Raw genomic sequence first — 24,077 nt, forward strand, 5'->3', positions numbered from 1 at the left:
TTGAACATTTTGTAAATACCACATTAATGCAATGAATGCTCAAAATGATGTCCGTCAACCTCAATGCATTTGGCAATGCGTGTAACGACATTCCTCTCAACAGCGAGTAGTTCGCCTTCCGTAATATTCGCACATGCATTGACAATGCGCTGACGCATGTTGTCAGGCGTTGTCGGTGGATCACGATGGCAAATATCCTTCAACTTTCTCCACAGAAAGAAATCCGGGGACGTCAGATCCGGTGAACGCGCGGACAATGGTGTGGTGCTTCGACGACCAATCCACCTGTCACGAAATATGCTATTCAGTACCGCTTCAACCGCACGCGAGCTATATGCCGAACATCCATCATGTTGGAAGTTCATCTCCATTCTGTCATGCAGTGAAACATCTTATAGTAACATCGGTAGGACATTACGAAGGAAATCAGCATACCTTGCACCATTTAGATTGCCATCGATAAAATGGGGGGGGGGGGGGCAATTATCCTTCCTCCCATAATGCCACACCATACATTAACCCGCCAAGGTCGCTGATGTTCCACTTGTCGCAGCCATCGTGGATTTTCCACTGCCCAATAGTGCATATTATGCTGGTTTACATTACCGCTGTTGGTGAATGATGCTTCGTCGCTAAATAGAATGCGTGCAAAAAAACTCTCATCGTCCCGTAATTTCTTTTGTGCCCAGTGGCAGAACTGTACACGACGTTCAGAGTCGTCGGAATGCAATTCCTGGTGCATAGAAATATGGCACGGGTGCAATGGATGTTGATGTAGCATTCTCAACACCGACGTTTTTGAGATTCTCGATTCTCGCGCAATTTGTCTGCTATCGATGCGCGGATTAACCGCGACAGCAGCTAAAACACCTGTTTGGGCATCAGCATTTGTTGCAGGTCGTGGTTGACAATTAACATGTTACTGAAGGCTTCCTGTTTCCTTAAATAACATAACTATCTGGCGAACGGTCCGGACACTTGGACGCTGTCGTCCAGGATACCGAGCAGCATACATAGCACACGCCCGTTGGGCATTTTGATCACAACAGCCATACATCAACACGATATCGACCTTTTCCGCAATTGGTAAACGGTCCATTTTAACACAGATAATGTATCACGAAGCAAATACCGTCCGCACTTATGGAATGTTACGTGATACCACGTACTTATACGTTTGTGACTATTACAGCGCCATCTATCACAAAGCGAAAAAAGTGGTCCAACTAAAACATTCATATTTCTTTACGTGCTACACTAATATGTAACAAAAATGGGGGTTCCTATTCTAAAAAACGCAGTTGATATCCGTTTGACCTATGGCAGCGCCATCTAGCGGCCAACCAAAGCGCCATCTGGTTTCCCCCTTCAAGCTAGACGAGTTTCGTTCTTTGTAGTTTTTTCATTTGACGCTTATTTCTTGAGATATTTGGCTCGGTCGCTATCAATGGACCACCCTGTATACATAGAAGAAGCAATGATGGAAATAAATTCTTTTTTCAAGAATGGAAATAAAATTCAAGGCTAAAGGATACCAATGATGTAAAATTTGCTTATGTCATTGGTGTCCTCAGTGGAAGTGAAGAAGAATTATCGAATGTTCTGAATGGAATGAACAGCCTAGTGAGTACAGAATTTGAACTGAGAGAGAAAATCGAAGAAAGACGGAAGAAGTGAGAAGTAGCATGAATGAGAACAACGAGAAACTTGCAGTCAGAATTGTGGTAACAAAGTAGATGAAGTTAGGAATTCTGCTACCTATGTAGCAAAGTAATCCATGACGGACGGAGCAAGGAGGGCATAAAAAGCAGACTAGCACTGCTAAAAAGGGCATTCCTGATCAAGAGAAGTGTACTAGCACCAAATGTAGATCTTACACTGAGTAAGAAATTTACGAGAATGTACGTTTGGAGCACATCATTGTAGAGATCGAACCATTTGAGACGTGATGCTACAGAAGGACGTTAAAAATTAGGTGGACTGGTAAGGTAAGGAATAAGGAGGTTCTCTACAGAATAGGCGAGGAAAGGAACATCTGGAAAACACAGGCAAGTAGGAGGGGACAGGATGACAGGACATCTGTTAAGACATCTGGGAATGACTTGCATGTTACTAGAGGGAACTGTCGGGAGCAAAAACTGTAATGGAAGACAGAGATTGGAATATATGCAGCAAACAATCGAGGACATCGAGTAATTCATGGCGGCACGGAGAGCAGCTTCAAACCAGTCAGAAAACTTTTTTTTTTTTTTAAAGAAAAGAAAGAAACGCCTGTAATGAACCTTAGCCCGATACCTGCTTTTCCTACAACACATTCCACTTTAGATCGCTCCATACGGTTACTCATAGGTGCTCCGCATACGAAGCGACTCAAAAACGCCGGCCGCTTTGGCCTAACGGTTATAGGCGCTTCAGTCCGGAACCATGCGGTTGATACGGTCGCAGGTTCGAATCCTGCCTCGGGCATGGATGTATGTGATGTCCTTAGGTTAGTTAGGTTTACGTAGTTCTAAGTCTAGGGGACTGATGACCTCACATGTTCCCATCGTGCTTAGAGCCATTTAATCCATTTTTGACTCAAGAACAACTCGTTGCCGACGTGAGTTGGTAACAGTTAAGCAGGGAGGGCTCCGCATACGGTGCGACAGTAGAATGACTCACCAGTGAATCATTTGGAACGAGTTGCCAACCAGTTGCCAGCAACTAGGAACCAGCATTGTCAAGCGATCCGACTTGCTTCGTGTCCTTAAACACAGGTTGTTGTATTGCATTACTGTGAAGATGAACGAGCAGGTTGTGAATATTAGCTTCGCTCTGTAAGTTACAGGTGAGATCTGACAGAAAAAGTGGGATTTGAAGAGCGAAAAGAAATTCGTATGAAATGAGTGGTGTACCGTATATCAATTCCTTAAAATCAAATTATCGGCACGTCAATGGAAGCAAATGTACAAAAAACTGTAAGTAATTTTGTGGGGCTAGTGGCCTTTGTCGATCTTTAAAATTACGTGTCTAGTGGGAAAGAACAGTGAAATGCCTCGAATCTAAATACGACGCTGTTCACACACAAAAGATTTAAAGAGCGCAAACCACCATCACATTTCTGTACATAGAAATTTAAAGATATTGGGATTTTTAAAATAAATGTAACGATCTGTTGTGGCGGAAGAAATCAGTTGCGCCAAATCACTGTAGAACTGTTTAGAGGGTCCATAAAAAGCTATGGATTTCGAATCTGTCTAAGCCGCTACGTACAGCCTTGAGTTTATGTCTCTTCATTGTATAGATGAATACAGAATTTTCTTCTTTTTCTTATTCTTGTGTACTACTACTACTACTACTAATAATAATAATTATAATAATATACTGATAATAACAGAGAACCACATCCTCCTCCGAGCTTGAAACTGTACTCGACATGCCAAGTGTGATCGAAACACGCTCGGGTTCGACAAACAATACTCCCTCTGGCCCACGTTCGCACCAGCAAATGCAGTTTCTCATTTCTGGGTCATCCTGTGTGCGGAAATGCGCTGCCACCTAGTCGGCAACCAGTTGCCGATGTACATCGCCTGCCCGTTGCGTCCGTTTTCAGTCGCTCCTTGTGCGAACGGCCACAGGTATTTTACGGTTACTATTCTACCACCTGGTGAGCAAGATGTATGAGACAGGCGAAATACCCTCGGACTTCAAGAAGAATATAATAATTCCAATCCCAAAGAAAGTAGGTGTCGACAGATGTGAAAATTACCGAACTATCAGTTTAATAAGTCACTGCTGCAAAATACTAACGCGAAATCTTTACAGACGAATGGAAAAACTGGTAGAAGCCAGCCTCGGGGAAGATCAGTTTGGATTCCGTAGAAATGTTGGAACACGTGAGGCAATACTAACCCTACGACATATCTTAGAAGATAGATTAAGAAAAGGCAAACCTACATTTCTAGCATTTGTAGATTTAGAAAAAGCTTTTGACAATGTTGACTGGAATACTGTCTTTTAAATTCTGAACGTGGCTGGGGTAAAATACAGGGAGCGAAAGGCTATTTACATTTTGTACAGAAACCAGATAGCGGTTATAAGAGTCGAGGGACATGAAAGGGAAGCAGTGGTTGGGAAGGGAGTGAGACAGGGTTGTAGCCTCTCCGCGATGTTATTCAATCTGTATATTGAGCAAGCAGTAAAGGAAACAAAAGAAAAATTCGAAGTAGGTATTAAAATCCATGGAGAACGAATAAAAACTTTGAGGTTCGCCGATGACATTGTAATTCTGTCAGAGACAGCAAAGGACTTGGAAGAGCAGTTGAATGGAATGGACAGTGTCTTAAAGGCGGATATAAGATGAACATCAACAAAAGCAAAACAAAGATAATGGAATGTAGTCGAATTAAGTCGGGTGATGCTGAGGGAATTAGATTAGGAAATGAGACACTTAAAGTAGTAAAGGAGTTTTGCTATTTGGGGAGCAAAATAACTGATGATGGTCGAAGTAGAGAGGATATCAAATGTAGACTGGCAATGGCAAGGAAAGCGTTTTTGAAGAAGAGAAATTTGTTAACATCGAGTTTAGATTTAAGTGTCAGGAAGTTGTTTCTGAAAGTATTTGTATGGAGTGTAGCATTGTATTGAAGTAAAACGTGAACGATAAATAGTTTGGGCAAGAAGAGAATAGAAGCTTTCGAAATGTGGTGCTACAGAAGAATGCTGAAGATTAGATGGGTAGATCACATAACTAATGAGGAGCTATTGAATAGAATTGGGGAGAAGAGGAGTTTGTGGCACAACTTGACTAGAAGAAGGGATCGGTTGGTAGGACATGTTCTGAGGCATCAAGGGATCACCAATTTGGTTCTGGAGGCAGCGTGGAGGGTAAAAATCGTAGAGGAAGACCAAGAGATGAATACACGAAGCAGATTCAGAAGGATGTAGGCTGCAGTACGTACTGGGAGATGAAGAAGCTTGCACAGGATAGAGTAGCATGGAGAGCTGCATCAAACCAGTCTCAGGACTGAAGACCACAACAACAACAACGAACTGTTCTAAATGATTGATCTCCCATAAAGTAACCGAACAGTAACGGATGTGTAGGGATCCACTTCTGGCGACAAATGACTGCAGATCGTAACAATTAAAAAATACCTTGCAGTAACCGTCCTGCGGAGTGAGTCTCTGATATGCTGGTGAAACGTCTGCTCAGGACATTATACGATGGAGCCTAATGGCAGAATCGTTCCCCCCCCCCCCCCCCCCCTCCCCCCTCCAACACCCAGAACGAGTTACACGACCTGGTGCATTGTGACGGCGTTTGAACGTCTCCGCGGCGACACCACGTGCGCAGCGCGGCCGCACGTGCCGAACTCACGCGGTTGTGACACCCAACACGGCGGCCCGCCTGCGTTGTTGGCAGGACTGCGACGCTGCGCGCATGCGCGTGCGACACGCGATGCCGGCCGTGCTGCACGGCGGTACGCGACGCCTTCGCCAGTCAGCCGTCGGCCGCGCGCTGCCACACACACTCCGACGCGTCGCGCACGCCCTCCGCCCCCAACACGCCGACCCCGACATGACGCACGCTCCCGCCCCCAAGAAGCGCAGCATGCCGTCTCCGGGGACCGAAGCTGCCGCCGCCCCCGCAGACGTCGCCCTGCCTCCCGAGCCCGTCCCGCCCCCAGACGGTGGTTGGGGATGGGTTGTCGTCTTCGCTTCTTTCATGATACACATCGTCAGTGAGTACAACAATACGCTGCAATATACTCATTAGCGTGGGCGTAACGTGTGCTTCGTCAGTATTCCAAAAGATGCTATACGACGACACTGGAAAACCCTTCTTCCAGAATGATACAAAATCAACATCGGACGGTGTCAACAAGTGTATCACGGAATGTACCATGTTTATATGTCGCGGAAAAAATGCTCTGACGATATTCGGGTGACATTTGCTAAAATATTCCTGTGTAATGGGGAGTTTTCATACACGAAGACGATAAACAATCGTAGATAAATGGATTTGTTTGACTGTTTCTCACCAAAACGCAACTATTTCCGCGCACCTTCAATAGGAAGTAATCTCGTCATCCTAGCAAAAATCTGATTTTGCAAATAGGAAAAGTAAAATACAGCAAAAGCGGAGAGAAAATGTTCAAACCAATTCCCAACTGACGCTTTAGTTCTTTAGGGCTTCCTGTGACTGCAATATTTAGTTTAAAATATTCCGTAACAATTAAACGTCTCCAGTCACCATTTCTTCATTACTTTTCCTACGTTCGCCGCGTCTGAATTAAGACCCCGTTACCAAACGTTATGTTTTGAATTTTGTCGTTCTCTCTACATAAGCTGCCATTTGGCCCTGCCGAAACAAGTCTACTGGTTTTTGCATGAATAATGCGTGAATATATAAAAAAAAGTGCTAATATGAATTTGTGAGAATTATCTGGAATTTGGCATTGAATTATGTTATCTGGATCAAAGTTATTAGTTTTCGCATAGACGTAACATTTGACCGAAGTTTTAAAGCCAATTGGATAACGGCGGCGAAAATCAAGTGGGGTAGAGGAGCCATGATTTTTTTAATACATATTCTTAGAGTGTCAGGCAGTATGTATTAGATTTTACGGACGTTCAGGACAGAAATTGTTATAAAACTGCTGAATACCGATATGGCTCCCTTGCAGTCTCGGAAGCGCGTCATATCTCACATTTCTGTAGTAAAGTTTACGTTGTCGTACTGTCGAGCAATTCTGTGCACGCTAGGAGTATGGAACACAAAAGACGATAGGAAAACTTCAACCGTGACACAAGTCACGTAAAGAGACTTCATTATGTCATTAGTTTCTGTCTCACGCGTATTCTGACTAAATGTGTCAGTCACCGCGTCCTATCATTATGAATGGAGAGAGAGAGAGAGAAATTTGGTGGTAAGTTCCTGTGGGACAAAACTGCTGAGGTCATTGGTCCCTAGGCTTACACACTACTTAATCTAACTCAAACTAACTTACGCTAAGGACAACACACACACTCATGCCCGAGGGAGGATTGGAACCTCCGACGGGGGGAGCCGCGCGAACCGTGGCAAAACGCCCTAGACCGCCCGGCTACTCCGCATTATGAATGGTTATGGTAATTCTCTAAAACGCCACCTACTTCAACAGTAAGGAATAAGGCCTAAAAATAAACGGTATGTATGTATCACTGATCCGTTAGGCCTATGAACCTTCGTATGAATGAACCTATGAACCTTCGTATAAATCGAATGTAAACGTAATACAAGTTAACAATCTACCTTCACGACAATACAGTCCAATCTGTGAAAACATCATCTGTATGGTGACGGAATCTAATGGTTGTGACAGTTCACTAGCCTTTGACAATACTGACCACCACCGTCACGGGAAATCTTGCCGTTTTAAAGCAAGTATGTCTAAGAACTATAAAACTTAAGCTGAGAGGAAAAGTTCTCACATTACCCCTATTGTTTTACAGTTTGGTCCGCGCTCAACTGGTTGTGGAGGTACTGTTCCACGGCCAAAGTCATTCACCGTGTGTCGAACTAATCGGCGATTTCTCGTGGCATTATTTGACAGTGTGCTCTAGTAACCAGAACGACGCAGTGTTCATGTGCAGTTTGCCGTGATCGTGCTGCCCTGTGGCATGGACACTGTCTGCAAAGAAACGGTGTGTGTTGTTCGAAGCAGTAGCTGTGGGCAAAACTTTACTAAGGGTCGTTCTCGCGCCGCGCTTGTGCGTTGTATAGAAGTTGGCAATGCGTACCGGTGCCAAGCTGGAGGTAGCCAATAGGACGATAAAGTACGTTAGCCAATCGTCAGCTTTTAACCAGATCACCTCTTTAGGCGGGAAAATGCGAAGTAGCCGCACTGTGTGGACGGCCCTTACTTCACTTCAGCCTTTTGCTGCGTATTGACATTTCTGTTATTTGAATAAGATTCTTCTGGGCGTGTAACCGCATCGTGATACGATAGAGCTACCAAATTTTCGGCTCTAACTGCAGGCAGTGTTCTTCAGTGTGATTGCATGATGATTTGTGGTTGCGAATTTATATACAGAGTCAACCGATTTCACAAGCCTATATCAATCTAAATGAATGAGGATAGAAACATGGGGATAAATTTTAACTTGTGCGTAGAACTTCAAACTTTTAGTTTCAGAAGAGCGTATATCTTTTACATGAATTCACTTTGTGAGATGATCTTTCAAAAGAGATGTATTTCCAATAATATATAAAATTTACAGATATTCGACATTTTTCGTAAACTCACTTTGATAAATTTTCAAACAATTTACGGTAATTCAGCCAGGTAATATTTACATCGACAGCCGATATTTCGGCGTGAGTAGACCCGCCACTTTCAAGGCACAAACAGTAACGGACAGGTGATGTACAGGAAAATTTAAAACCTCGGTTCTCGGAGTAATTCAGGAAAGATAACACACACGCATTGAACACTAGTGCCACCAAAGATGACCAGTCAGAGGTCGATAGCGAAAGACTACGAATTAGCAAGCGAGGTAACATTGACTCTGTCCCTCTGTTTTTTGACAAGGGAAAGAGCAGGATTCCAAACAGAGTTTAAACAAAAACCTCCATCCCAGTTAACAAGGTTTCTGGATAATTTAATCTCAACAGCCTCCTTAATAACACTGTCCGAATTGCTGGATGCGCATGCCAATATCTCGGTATTGTTATTTAACATAGGGTGACCAGTATCCAAACAATGTTAGCAATAGCAGATCTACTTGGCTGCTGTAATCTTGTGTGCCGTTTATGCTCAGTACATCGGTCCTCCACAGTCCTGATAGTGTGACCAATATTTCCCATGCCACAGCTACAAGGAATGCGATATATACCCGCCTTACGCAAACCAAGCTCATCCTTGACAGAACCGAAAAGCGCTCTAATTTTAGGTGGAGGTCGGGAAACACATTTCACATCGTATTTCCGTAAAATACGACCGATCTTTTTGGAAGTGCTTCCTACGTAAGGCAAAAAGGCAGTAGACTTAGGTGTCGACTCATTATTATCGATAGTCACCCGATGCACAGTTAGACACAGCAACGAACGTTCAATCTGTATTTCACTATAACCATTTTGACGAAATGTAGCTTCAAGATGGGACAGCTCAGCTGGCAAAATCACAGTGTGCGAAATGACATGTGTCTGTGTACTAAGGTACGAAGTACCCCTTCACGCTGAGCCGGATGGTGACAACTATCAGCCTGTAAGTACAAGTCAGTGTGAGTACGTTTCCTGTGAACTGCATGTCCCAATGATTCATTAACATTCCTCCTTACCATAACATCCGCCGTAAAACGAATGTTCGGGTGAATCGAGTTCAGATGTTCTAGAAAGGCATTCAAATTCTCCCTACCATGAGGCCAAACAACAAAAGTATCATCAACATATCTGAAGAAGCAGGCGGGTTTCAAAGGCGCCGACTCCAGTGAACGTTTCTCGAAGTCTTCCATAAACAAATTTTCAATCACAGGAGACAACGGACTACCCCTCGTAACTCCATCTGTCTGCTCGTAATAAAAAGTAAGTGGAAGTCAACACATGCCGAAAGGGATTAGATAATCCAACACCAAACCTAACCTGAATCAACTGCAACGAATCGGACAGAAGCACACGAGTGAAGAGAGAGACCACATCAAAACTTACTAAAAATCGGCGTTCCGACATATCGTGTAGCCAAGCATCTTGCTTCTCTGTTAAGTCTACAAGTTGGTCGGTGTGAACGTCATATCAGGAACTGAGCTGACTTCTTACGTCGTTTGGAGGGACTGCGGTTGAATGACTCTGATATTTTAGTAAATTTTGATGTGGTCTCTATCTTCACTCGTGTTCCTCTGTTTGATTCGTTGTGGTTAATTGAGGTCAGGTTTGGTGTTGATTTAACTAATCTCTTTCGGCATGTGTTGACTTCCACTTGCTTTTTATTCAATGACCAGTATTACGAGCAGACAGATGGTGTTGTGATGGGTAGTCCGTTGTCTCCTGTGATTGCAGATTTGTTTATGGAAGACTTCGAGGAACGTGCACTGGAGTCGGCGCCTTTGAAACCCGCCTGCTTCTTCAGATATGTTGATGATACTTTTGTTGTTTGGCCTCGTGGCAGGGAGAATTTGAATGCCTATTTAGAACATCTCAACTCGATGCACCCGAACATTTTTTTTACCATGGAGGTGGAAAAAGACGGTTGCCTTCCCGTTCTTGACGTTATGGTAAGGAGGAAGGTTGATGGATCATTGGGACATGCAGTTTACCGGAAACGTACTCGCGCTGACTTGTATTTCCAGGCTGATAGTTGTCACCATCCGTCTCAGCGTGAATGGGTACTTCCTATGTTGGTACACAGGGCACACGTCATTTCCGACACTGAGATTTTGCCAGCGGAGCTGTCACATCTTGAAGCTACATTTCGTCAAAATGGTTATAGTGAAAGACAGATTGAACGTGCGTTGCGCTATCGACCAACTGTGCATCGGGTGACTGATGATAATACTGAGTCGACAGCTAAGTCTACTGCCTTATTGCCTTACGTACGAAGCACTTCCAAAAAGATCGGTCGTATTTTATGGAAATACGATGTGAAATGTGTTTTCCGACCTCCACCTAAAATTAGAGTGCTTTTCGGTTCTGTCAAGGATGAGCTTGGTTTGCGTAAGGCGGGTATATATCGCATTCCTTGTAGCTGTGACGTGGCAAATATTGGTCAGACTATCAGGACCGCGGAGGACGGATGTACTGAGCATAAACGGCACACAAGATTACAGCAGCCAAGTAGATCTGCTATTGCCGAACATTGTTTGGATACTGGTCACCCCATGTTATATAATAACATTGAGATATTGGCATGCACGTCCAGCTATTGGGACAGTGTTATTAAGGAGGCTATTGAGATTAAATTAGCGAGCAACCTTGTTAACTGGGATGGAGGTTTTTGTTTAAACTCTGCTTGGAATCTTGTTCTCTCCCTTGTCAAAAAACAGAGGGACAGAGTCAATGTTACCTCGCTTGCTAGTTCGCAGACTTTCGCTATCGATACCTATGCCTTTGGTCATCTTTGGTGGCACTAGTGTTCTGTGTGTGTGTGTGTGTGTGTGTGTGTGTGTGTGTGTGTGTCCGTTATCTTTCCTGAATTACTCCAGAACCGAGGTTTTAAATTTGCCTCTACATCGCCTGTCCGTTGCAATTTATGCCCTTGACGGGGTATACTCCCGCCGAAATGTCGGAGGTCGCTGTAAATATTACCTGGCTCAATTCCCGTAAGTTGTTTCAAAATTGTATACGTCAGGAGAAACTCAGGTCTCACACTCTGATAAATATTATAAATCTGGTATTGGCCGGTTGTATGCCGGCTTCATTGTCTTATTCAGTGTATGCTTGGTGTCTCGAGTTTTTACTGTACAAAGAAATCTGAAACTTTCCAGGAACGTCAGAACTCAATGTGCGACTTTAAGTACTGAATAATAAATATTCGTTCATTTCAGCCTGTATGCTTTTTAAAAACTCAAACAATTGCTTCACAATAATCAGTCGACGTGCATAGTAATATTTTCCGTCTGCTCACGTGAGATACAAAATTTCAACTACTCGCTACAACTATACAAATATGTTTGACTTTTTCCTCGCCCTTCCCTCTAAACGAGAGAGATCAGAGGACTTAAAATTGCAGGCAAGGATATAATGTTACCATGCTACAACGGAGGTATTTAAATTGACTTTACATACTTTGTTTTTAACGTAAATATAACTAAATTTAGTGAAAAAATTGTTATAAATAACTTTGTAAAATTAACTTTGTTATGTTTCTTGTTAACTGACTTCAAAATTATTTTGTTGCTATCGAAGTAGGAAAGGCGAATGTTCAACATCGGTTTATTGGAAGAATTTTAGGGAAGTGTAAAGGAGACTTTTTATAGAACGCTAATGCGACCCATTCTTGAGAACATCTCGAGTGTTAAGGATCTCCACCAGATCGGGTTACTGTAAAGGAAGGCATCGAAGCAATGCACAAGCATCCTGCTAATTTGTTACCGGTAGTTTAGATCGACTCAGGATTGTTACGGAGATCGTTCGAGAACTCAGTTGAGAATTCCTGGAGGATAGATGAAGTTCTTTTCGCGAAACACTACTGTGAATATTTAGAGACCCGATATTTGAACTGACTCCAGAATGATTCTACTGCCGCCAAAGCACAATTCGCGTAATGACTCTGAAGACAAGATAAGAGAAATAAGGACTGTTACGGAGACAAATAGACAGTATTATTTCCGTCGCTGAATTAGCGAGAGAAAGAGGAAAGGAAACGAGTAGAAGCTGTAGAAGGAGCCCTCCACCATGCACCATACGGTGGCTTGAATAGTATGTATATAGACACAGAATGAAAGCAGTCGTTCACAAAGTATATCATTTACATATAATTTTATTTATACGAGGTTATAATTTTTGCTATACGAAGTGGTCGATACCCATCGCTATCGAAGGATTCCTATTATGCATTAGGCTTGATTACATCACAGCTTACAATTACAATTACAAATACAATTAAATGACAATTACAGTGACAAGGCTCAAAGTTTTTATTTACATTTCACAAATGTTCAACGCACCCTCCACCGGGCGCGCGACCAACATCCAGACGATAGCCATGTCGTTCCACAATTTTGCGAGCGTGTGTTTAAGGGGAGACACATAGATGAAGTCTTTCAGAAACCCCACAGAAAAGAGAAAAAAAAATCGCATTCCGCGAGACCAGGCGAATTTGGCGTGTGTAGATACCGTTGCTGTCACCGTCGAATGCTTCAAATATAGAAGCCGCGGTGACGTGCTCTCTGCGAAAACCACTTGTAACTGAATTTCCCCTGTTGAAACGGAGATCGCAAAACACCTTTTGTGGCTGTCTTACCACGTCTCGACACGACTCACACCAGATGCTAAACGAGTGAGCTAACTGCAACAAAGAGGCCCCTACCGCCAAGCACATGAACCAGAAACTTACAATAAATGTACAAGGAAGTACCGGAGGAATATTGAGTTTAACGTCCCGTAGACATCGAAATCATTAGAGATGGAGCGTAAGCTCGGATTGTGTCAAGGATGGGGAAGGAAGCCGGCCGTGCCCTTTCAAAGGAACCTTCCTGGCATTTGCCTGGAGCGACTTAGGGAAATCACGGAAAATCTAAATCTAGATTGGCAAAGGCGGATCTGAACCATCGTCCTCCAGAATTCGAGTCCACTGTGCTAACCAGTGCGCCACCCTGCTCGGTAATAAATAATAATAATAATAATAATAATAATAATAATGAATGCACAAGGCAAATTTTGTGTTTTCATGTGTAAGTTAAGATCCACGCCAAGTTTCCATATTCATTCACGCAGAAGAAATAGCAATTTGAAAGTGGACAAATCTTTTTGAAACACATTCTGTATTACCAGTTAGCCCCCGATTCTTTAAAGAACCTAGTTCCCATGTATAAAACAGCTTCAAACTTCCCATTACAAATGTGGTAATGTATTTAGATGATGTAAAGCATGTAAGCGAGAGAAATTTTAGAAAAGGTTTGCAATTACGCTTAAAGCTTGTTGGAAGTTGCTAAGCGATCTCATAATCAAACACTGGATGCATATAATCAGGATAATTTGCGCTCCATTTCAAGCAAAAGGAAGTTTCTCGCGCACTTCAATATTTATGACGTCATATCTCCTGAACTATATGTAATAGAATGATACAATATTGCAGGTACATTCAGTGATGCATGTAGATACTCTATGCAAACTGTGTTACGAACAGAATTGTTCGTAACGAAATACTAAATTCAGCCGTGCCTGATACTGAAGTGCCATTGTAAGCAGAAGCTAGTTTTTCATGCATCCAAATGACTATGACGTCATATCTCCTGAGCTACTTGTATCTGTCGTACAACGGTGTAATTTTACAGGCACATTGAGTGGTATATGTGGACACTGTTAGCGAACTGTGAAGCGAATAGAGCCCTTAACAAAGAAATAACCATTTAAAAGATCTGAGCTGAAGTTTTACTTCAAGAACAGCGAAGATGTGGTAAGCGATAAACTTTGCCGCTTTTATCATTTTTGTGGGTGATGTCGACGATGAAAAGTTTCGTAAAGGTTTGAAATTATGTGTAAAGTTTCTTGAAAACGCTGAGCCCTCTCGTTCTCAAATACTGAATGAATAAAGTCCGGGTATTTGGTCGCCGTCAGTTAGGCAAGACACACACACACACACACACACACACACACACACACACACACACACACACAGTTTCCAACTTTAACAGAATAAGACAAGTATTAAACTTTTCACAATATACTGTACCTTTTAATGAGTAGGTTATCACAGTATTTAAAATTTTTAAATTACATCAATAACTACGCGAAATAAAGAAAATCAAATTTGTGTTGCCACTGCAAGCCGTTAGAGAGGCTTGTTCGGAATTCCGAGATAGTCGCGTAGTACAAAATATAGATTCCATCTCTATCCCTCCATTTGCAAATGAAAGGGAGTCCTGACAGGACGTATGTTGATTCGCTAGTAAAGATTAACAGTAAATGCTTCCATCAATAGCATTTGATAACCTTCCCCCTTGATCCTGTCATCCATCCATCAACATACAGTATGTGAGGACTGCCAGTCATGGAGGGATATTACAGTCAGTTCCACTAGAAGTGTACGCTGTTATCTGTATGAAATAAAAGATACTATTATAAATATATGTTTAAATGAAAATACATGTTCTTTCTAATTGCTCGACAACCTAATAGGTAATCCAGTCGCCGTCATTATCGATTATAGCTTGGCACCTTAGCCCTCTCTCCGGTAAATCAGCCACGTTCCCAACCTCTAAATATCGTCTGACCCACTTCGCAACGAATGTGTTCGACTTTCTAAGAATTTTAGCAGCAGCTTTATATGAAAACTTCGGTCCCTTTGGATGATTTACAAGAAGCACTGCCCCTTGACGCTTCAGATATTTTGCACTTATTTTAAACTGCAGCCGCCGGCCGGTGTGGCCCGGCGGTTCTAGGCGCTTCAGTCTGGAACCGCGCGACCGCTACGGTCCTGCCTCGGGCATGGATGTGCTTGATGTCCTTAGGTTAGTTAGGTTTAAGTAGCTCTAAGTTCTAGGGGACTGATGACCTCAGATGTTAAGTCCCACAGTGCTCCGAGCCATTTGAACAAAGAGCCATTTTTTAAACTGCAGCCGGCAAAACAAAACATTCAACTCTCACACTGTTTATCTATACACTGTGCAAAAGTACATTGATTACAGATTCAAGACGACTACCAGAGATGTCGCCGCGGACGTTACATTTAAAATTATGGCGTACACTTTCTTGTGGAACTGACTGTACATACAAAGCCGCGCTCACGCGAATTCTCAGTGGTTTTCTTATAATCACCCAGAAGAGTGTTATTGACATGGGTCCGCGCCACAGAAGTACACGCTCTTATAGGTTTCTGTTGTTCCTATACACTTCAACATAAAAAAAATGCGGAATTCGGCTGAAATACGACAGTTCGTTGTGGCGACAGACTGACCTGTAGCGTAGTCAAAGGTCTAGGTTAGGTTGGGATGAAATAGTGTGGTTGTGACATGCGAAACCAATAAATGTAAGTATACAGTCGGTTATGAATGCGAAGTCTTGTTTGTGGTGACAGACTAGGTTTACGTCACTGTCTATACAAATCAGCAATTCCACCATCTCAATTTCCCACAACATTGCCGTAGAAACAATAGATTATTAATATGGTTAACTGTTAGCTGTAATCTGTCAGGAACCATCATTTAGCTATGTAGCTAGCGACAGAATACAGAGGGGTCCAAAAAAATGTATCCAGTCTTTAAAAGTGCATAACTTGCAAACTAATTTGCGGACTTGTCTCTTTTTTGGTGAAAGTGTAGCTTAAAATCCAACTTAAAGATATCACTGTTGGTATTCGAAATGGTCACCATTAACATCCACACACAAACGATGCCGCCGAACTGCAGCACGAACTACTGACTGCAACGTGTTCAGTTGGATACTTGCACATGAATGTACGATAGTGTTTCCCACAGGTAAAAGGCCAAAGGAGTTAGGTCTGGGGAACATAGTGGATACACTCCATCATCTCTACGGCCTATCCATCTTCCTGGTAGATTTTCGTCGAGATACGCCCTAACACGATTTTGGTAGTGGGTTGGGGCATCTCGTTGAAAGTAAACTCTTTCGTCTCCATACAAGTCTCGGATGGCAGGTAAAATGGATGTCTGAAGTTTTTGAAAGTACACCTCACCGGTAAATGTGCCGTCAAAGAAGAATGGCCCAATCAAGCCCCAGTAAGACAACCCACACCACACGTTTACTCCTGGAAAATTCACGGCTTTGTCTAGATGGACGTTCGGATTTTCGGCAGCCCAGTAGATGCCATTGTGGCGATTTACTGTACCATCGAGTTTGAACTGTGCCTCATCAGACCACACAATCATCTCTGCAAACTCTTCATCGTTGCGCACTATGTTAGTAAACCACTCGCAGTACTCCATTCTACGATCTAGGTCGTCCTCGTTCATTGCGTGTAGTAATCATGGGATGTAGCACTTCCACTTTGCTGTCTTCAAAATTCGCCGAACACTTGAGCGACTCACTCCAGTTTCACGTGCACACTGTCTCACAGACTCCTGTGGTGAGCGACTGAATTGTTGTAACACGCGACGGGAGTTAGCTGGACTTGGTACTGTTACAGGTCGTCCAGATCGTTGTTTGTGTACATCTTTAACACAGCCTTCGGCTTCAAATTTGTCTCGAATGCGACACATCGTTAAACGTGTCGGTGGCTCTGTTTGATACTCATTTCGCCATTGCCGTTGAACCTCATTAATGTTTTCGTACTTAAAATACCACTTCAAAATTGACTTTCATTCATCGAATGTAAGCCTTGCGCCATCCATGTTTACTCGAGTAACCAGGTGCAACTAAGAACAAAACACTGACTATCTGGCAACTGTCATCTGGCAAAACAAAACAAAACAACGCAATGCAACGCTTGTGTGGCGATTGCCGGAACTACAAACTATTACACTACCAAATACGAGACAACTCTGTCAATTAGTTTGCCAGTCATGGACTTTTAAACAGTGAATACATTTTTTTGGACCCCTTTGTATGTGTGAAACTTGAATTTCTCCCATTGTATAAAATGGGCGTAGAAATGACAGGAATGGAGCCGGATGACGTCATCGACAGGTGAACACACCGACATTTTCAAGCCACAAATTCAGCGAGAGGGCGGTATACAAGGAAATTTAAACCCTCGCTAGGCGGGACTACGTCCACCAAGAACCACAATACGGCATGTGCGGGAAGGCAACACAATACAGCGCTGCAACATCACAAAAGTGGCCAATGTCAGAAATTATTCATGGTGAATATTAGTTACCAACGGATGAGAAGGTAGTATTAACTCTGTCGCACTGCTGTTTGACCAGGAATAGAGCAGGATTCCGAGCAAAACATATGCAAAAACTTCCGTCTCTATCTACAAGGCCACTTGCCTGAGTCTACAAATGCACGCAATCTACTCCAGTGCTGTGCCCTGCGGGAATTTCCAGCCTCGCGACTGATTCAAAATGCTTAATAAGTGACATTAAGGATACAGGGTACTTTTCTGGCTCAATATTACGTAAAAATCAACACCTATTTCTTTCAGGCACTGTTTATAATGTATTGGTTTTACAGATTTATTGTTGATATCAGGTAATGCAGCGCACTTTCTCAACAAATCACAAGTATTTTGAATATTTTTGAACCTGCTTAGGGTTATCAAAAAATTACAAAGAAATTGATACATTTTTTTCCAGAATGCTTCCTCAAATTGGCGTACCATTTAATCCAATTTTATACATCTGAACGAACCAAATTTTTACCCGATATGAATGACATGTTGGCTGAGATACTAGACCTGTTTAATTCTACCTATTACGTATATTACAAGGATGAAAAAATTTCACATCTTACATTTTAATTTTTATAATTTTTTTCTTAGTAAAAATGTTATTTTTTCTACAATTTAGTTGATTTTGCAATAAAGCTTAGGTCTACTCCATAAGTATGGAGTATTTCAAGTCTTTATAAACCTTAGAAAATATTTGTACCGGAATTCGGAAAAATAAAACTTGCAGGATATTGCGAATGAAGATATGAGTCCAATTAAACTGTGCCTCAGATCCTTCCTGAAGCATAATCTTCATCCTGCAGCATTTATTCATCTTCAGGCTTCCTCTTGGCATTCCTTTTAGCACTTCTTGTTTCTTTGGTAACTTGAAGAGCGAATCTTTCAGCTTCATGCACCAGTTATCTGTCACACTCAAGCTGTTGATCTTCCATATTAGAGCCACATTTTATGCCTAAATTACTCAGGACTTCCAATCTTCTTATCACTCCATCACTGACACATATCACTGCATCTAGTACACCCACTTTTAATGTATTTAGTCCTACAAAAACATTCTCGGGTAATCTTTTCCATATGCAATGGTTGAAACTTTCATTTGTATTCTGGGTGCCCCCACGAAGACATTTCCTAAGCAAAACAGGGTCACTCAGGTCCCTAAAAATTGGTTTTATTTGGTTCATAACAGGCTCTGGAAGACAATGCTTATGATGGTATATTTGACCACTTTCTTTTGCTTTTTGCTAACCACACGAAGAACCTGCTCCTTTGGGGCAAAGTCCGTGAACAGGGTGGTCATCTGTGGACAAAGGTGGCCCATACAGCTTTTCTCATTGCTGAAACGTCATTCAGACGTGCAGTTTGTCTAAAGGCCAATCCATAATAACTCTGAAGGAGGTCTATTTCAGTTTCTGTCAATCTGCCTTGCCAAGACAGAGATTTTCCACCGGATTGCAACTTCCCTTTCATTTCCTTTCGTAGCTTTCTCAACACTCCAGTATAATCGCTGGAAACAGAAAGTTCACAGTTCTTTTCGAAATAATACTGGTTCCTGTAACAGAAATAAAGGGGCCATGGCAGCGTACATGAGCGTAACTTTAAAATTGTGTATATATAGATCATTTTTCATTTGAAACCCTATAATGTATATATCAATGTAATCAGGAAAGACTACAGAATTTAATAAAGTCATAAAAAGATTTCGATTTTTCCATCATTTTTATAAGTACCCTGTATCCTCATGGTTGTCCACTGCAGTGGAAATGTGCACCACATGGTTTAATAACAATGTCCTAATAGCTGGAAGAGCACGCCGGAATTTCTGTGTTGCTATATTGTCGGATGACTAGCACAGTGGCAATGTTCTGCAATAGCAGATTTGCTTGAGTGATGTAAGCGTGTGTGATTCTTACGTTCTATTCACCGGTGCTCTACAGACTGTTGAGCTTACCAATGTATGACATGCCACAACTGCATGGGATGTGATTGACACCCTCCTTCGGCAAACGAAGATGATCCTTGACAGACCCTCAAAGAGTCCTAATTTTAGATGGTCGAAAGAAATACTCCAAATACTGTTTCCGCAGAATACAACAAATACTGTTGAAAACGCTACCAGAGTATGGCAAAAAGGTCTTCGACTTAGGTGCCATCACGTAATTTTCCTAACCCGATTCGCGGTTGGTCGATATCGCAAAGCGTGTCTGATCTGTCGTTCATTATAAGCATTCTGGTGAATGACGACTTCGAGGTGCGCTAACTCAGCTTACAAACTACCACGGTCTGATACGATGTGAAAGATTGTCACTAGGAGGTAAAGGTCTGTGGCGGACCTGCGTGTAGTGTATAGGCGCCACAGAAGCTTGCGACAGGCGAGCAATTCAACTATTGCAGTACATTGCCATTATAATGGTCAACCTACGGAATATAACAACACAGATTCTGGAGTGCTCTTCCAGGTATTGCGTTAGTATTATTAAGGAAGCACTTGAGATTAAATTTTCAAGTGAGCTTACGTTAATCGAGAGGAGATTTTTGGACAGATTCTGCTTGCAATCCTGTTCTATCGGTGGTCGAACTGCAGAGGGACAGAGTTAACCCTACTTGCTCATTCACTGGTAATTTACAATCACCATCGATAACTTCTGACGTTGGTCATTTTTGGTTGCGAGGTGACGCAACTTGTTAGCGATGTTTGTGTTGTCTTCCTTCATATGCCTATTATGGTTCTCGGCCTGTGTAGATCCGCCTATCGACGGTTTGAATTTCGTTGCACAGCTGTCATTCGTTGCACGTGTGCCTTGAAAAAGAGCATCTGTCAAAATATCGACAGTTGTCGGAGACGACACCCGGCTGCATTCCTGTAAATTGTTTTGACAGAGTACGTTGGTAAATACATGAGTAGCAAGGCAACAGTCGTTGTTCGACGCAACGGTTCATTTCGGAACGAACAGTAGCGCTGGTAGTCTTAGCCTTGTGCTTTTCCAGAATATAAGGGATAGTGAACCACTAGTAGGGCAGCAGCTAGCAAGTCACTATGTGACGTAACAAGAACGTTCCAAGAAAAGCAGGGCAAGATCGTCCCAAAGAACTTCTGTTTGCAGTAAACTGGAATAGGAGTCAGTCAGAATACTACGCATATGCAGCGGGATGCAGGATATCACTCAAAGAGTCCGCATTCGTGTCCACGAATATGACCTCTATGAACATAGACTCATGTGTTTTCCGCACTAACGATGCGCCACATTTGTGTTTTCACGACATTGTGCGTTGGAGCATAGTTGACCGAGCGCACCGTATGGAGTTTTGTTTAGTGTTCTTATGAGCCGTGGTTTAGTGACTGACTTGATAACAGACGAGTTTCTGACTGGAGAGAGCGTGAAACGCGAAGCTACCAATGCGTGTCTACTGCATTACTTTTTCATGATGGTGAAAAAACTGAACTGGCAAACTATAGAAGGTAGACGCAAACTGTCCAAAGAAGGCTACTTAAATAGTTTCAAGAAACAGCTTTAAATTTTTTCAATGGCGAAGCCGTTCTACGCCCGCACTGGCCATTACAGAAGTTCTACTGTCACCTCGGCGTTTGTTTTTACTGATCGAGAAGTTCACAGGATGTTGTCCTTGCGTCTGGGTAGGATTACCCACTATCACTGACCCATAGAGGTGACTGGACGAAAAGCGATTGAAATGTAGCAGGTTTAAGGGCACAGGGAAAAAAGTGCCAAGACAAGCGCCAAGGGGGGAAAAGCCTCCACGACAGTCTGGACGGGGAGTAAGGGCAGTGGTGGATTTTCTTGTTTGTTGCGACAGATCGTGCAAGAGTAAAGATATGGTTAGTTGTTGGCTATCGTGCAATGGTCGGTACCTGTGTCATAGCTTAGGTATGTCGTAAAGGGTAGCAGTCTATATGGACGTGAGGTGCTACTGAGGATGGGCTCCAAAGATGTCTCCTGGGCCAGCTGCAGCGCATCCGTACCTGTAACGTGCCAGAGTTGTTATGAGTCGCCGATTGGTCACAAAATTGATCGCACGGTGCGTCGGGTTAGGTGGGTTTTGTTTCTGTTTAGTGTGCAAACTGGCTTCCCTGCTGTTGCCGATTAGGCGGCTGTGTATGTTCAGCTGGCAGTTCCAGACGCCTTTACTGAGGTGCAAGGCTTCGCCGATATTTGCGTTGTTTGTGTATTTTAACTTGCCGTAGGTAACTGGCTGACTGTCCCTAGAAAAGAATGTCTGTGGGTGAATATGTTTCCACCCATGGTTGTCATCGTAGTTTCTCAGATTTAGGATTTAGGGGTTGTTCGAGTGTCTGGAGTTCCTGTACAGTCGTGTGACGAATCTTTTGAGTACCTCCGAGAGAGTTCCGAGGAGGTATTCATTGTGAAGATCCGAGATGCGTGTGTGTCGTGGAGCATAGCTTTAAATTGTGAATTTAGGAGTATGCAGGGTGTCTGTAACGTCTCGCTATCACTTCAGAAAATCATAATTTGGAAACTATTAGAGACAGAGCATCGTGGCTTGTTGTAAAACTTTAAGCAGCTCTCGAAGCTTCTTTTTGCTGTTATGCCAGAATTTCAATGGGTGCTCCACTCGTCGCTCGTACATAGTTCTTACTGCTTCATTGATTCCTGCGCGAAGAATAGCAATGTCGTTGACATGCGATCCTTGACGTAATCCCACAAACAGAAGCATAATAGCGTGGCATCGGGAGAGCGTGGGGGGCCCTGCAATACGGCTGTCTCACCCATACACCTCAAGAAAAATCTCGCATTGTTTCTTTACTTACTCGGTTAGGCGGAGCGCGTGCGTCGTGGTATAACAACCCGGCGTCACGGTGTTCTCGAGCCACGCGTGTTAGGGTTGCTTTCGCGCCGCGGCTCCGTGTCCGTGCGCCACAGCGTGCGGTGGGTGTGGGTGCAAACCTGCGCCTGCCGTGCGTCCCGTGTGCGTCGGCGCGTCCGCGTGTGCGGCGCAGTTTACTCCCTCGCGTCTATAAACAGGAGGATCTGCAGCGAATTGACGCATGGTGCAGGGAATGGCAATTGAATCTCAATGTAGACAAGTGTAGTGTGCTGCGAATACATAGAAAGATAGATCCCTTATCATTTAACTATAAAATAGCAGGTCGGCAGCTGGAAGCAGTTAATTCCATAAATTATCTGAGAGTACGCATTAGGAGTGATTTAAAATGGAATGACCATATAAAGTTGATCGTCGGTAAAGCAGATGCCAGACTGAGATTCATTGGAAGAATCCTAAGGAACTGCAATCCGAAAACAAAGGAAGTAGGTTACAGTACGCTTGTTCGCCCACTGCTTCAATACTGCTCAGCAGTGTGGGATCCGTACCAGATAGGGTTGATAGAAGAGATAGAGAAGATCCAACGGAGAGCAGCGCGATTCGTTACAGGATCATTTAGTAATCGCGAAAGCGTTACTGGGATAATAGATAAACTCCAGTGGAAGAATCTGCAAGAGAGACGCTCAGTAGCTCGGTACGGGCATTTGTTCAAGTTTCGAGAACATACCTTCACCGAAGAGTCAAGCAGTATATTGCTCCCTCCTACGTATATCTCACGAAGAGACCATGAGGATAAAATCAGAGAGATTAGAGCCCACACAGAAGCATACCGACAATCCTTCTTTCCACGAACAATACGAGACTGGAATAGAAGAGAGAACCGATAGAGGTACTCAGGGTACCCTCCGCCACACACCGTCAGGTGGATTGCGGAGTATGGATGTAGATGTAGATGTAGATGTAGAAACTCCAATGTGGGGGTGCACTATAATGCTAGGAGATGGACAGCTGCAGTTCTTCGAGCTCTAGTAGCAGGACCTGCTCGAGCACGTCCAGCTTAACATTTGTCGTTGACGTTTCTCTGCGAAGAAAAATTGGCCTCTCACTTTATCGTGGATTAGGCCTCACCAAACATTGAGCTTCGGGCTCCCACGGATGTGTTCACGTCTGTTGTGTAGGTTTCCGGAGCACCACATCCTAAATGGCTCTGAGCACTATGGGACTTAACATCTGAGGTCATCAGTCCCCTAGAACTTAGAACAACTTAAACCTAACTAACCTAAGGACATCATACAAATCCACGCCCGAGGCAGGATTCGAACCTGCGACCATGGCGGTCACGTGTTTCCACATTGAAGCGCCTAGAACCGCTCGGCCACGACGGCTGACACCAAATCCTGAGGTTTTGGAGATTCACATGTACAAAAATGTGCACAGGCACTTTGTTAGGTAATCATCATCACCACCACCACCACCACCACCACCACCACCATCATCATCATCATCATCATCATCATCTAGGGAGGCCAGCATGCAACACGCCAATGCATACTGCAGGGGAAGATTATCTTGCTGCAATGCTTGGATCATTTGCACTTTGTACGCAAAAAAGCGTAACCGATTAGGTAGCGCTTTACGGACAGTTGATCTTGCTTCCTGCAATTCGGGTGATATACGACGAACTGACAACTGAAAGCTACGTTGAAATGCGGGTTGCTCTTTGTCAACATGTGCTTGAGGCACAGGGAGACATCCACTTCGAGGAACGTCTTTGAAACTGCCTGTCTCTTTAAAGCTCTAGAACTATCC

The 24,077-nt window shown here is 43.2% G+C and overlaps 1 protein-coding gene across 1 annotated transcript in view; it reads left to right on the top strand.

Annotated features, from left to right (window-relative positions):
• The first annotated feature begins 5,510 nt into the window (after window positions 1-5,510).
• The window catches only part of LOC124616537 (monocarboxylate transporter 12), a 678,171-nt gene continuing 659,604 nt past the window's right edge, over window positions 5,511-24,077 (top strand). The window contains exon 1 of the mRNA XM_047144854.1: window positions 5,511-5,723. Coding sequence (XP_047000810.1) covers window positions 5,561-5,723 — 163 coding nt within the window. The 5' untranslated portion in view covers window positions 5,511-5,560. The remainder of the gene's footprint in view (window positions 5,724-24,077) is intronic.

This window comes from Schistocerca americana, chromosome 5 (assembly GCF_021461395.2).
Source record: "Schistocerca americana isolate TAMUIC-IGC-003095 chromosome 5, iqSchAmer2.1, whole genome shotgun sequence".
Lineage (NCBI taxonomy): Eukaryota > Metazoa > Arthropoda > Insecta > Orthoptera > Acrididae > Schistocerca > Schistocerca americana.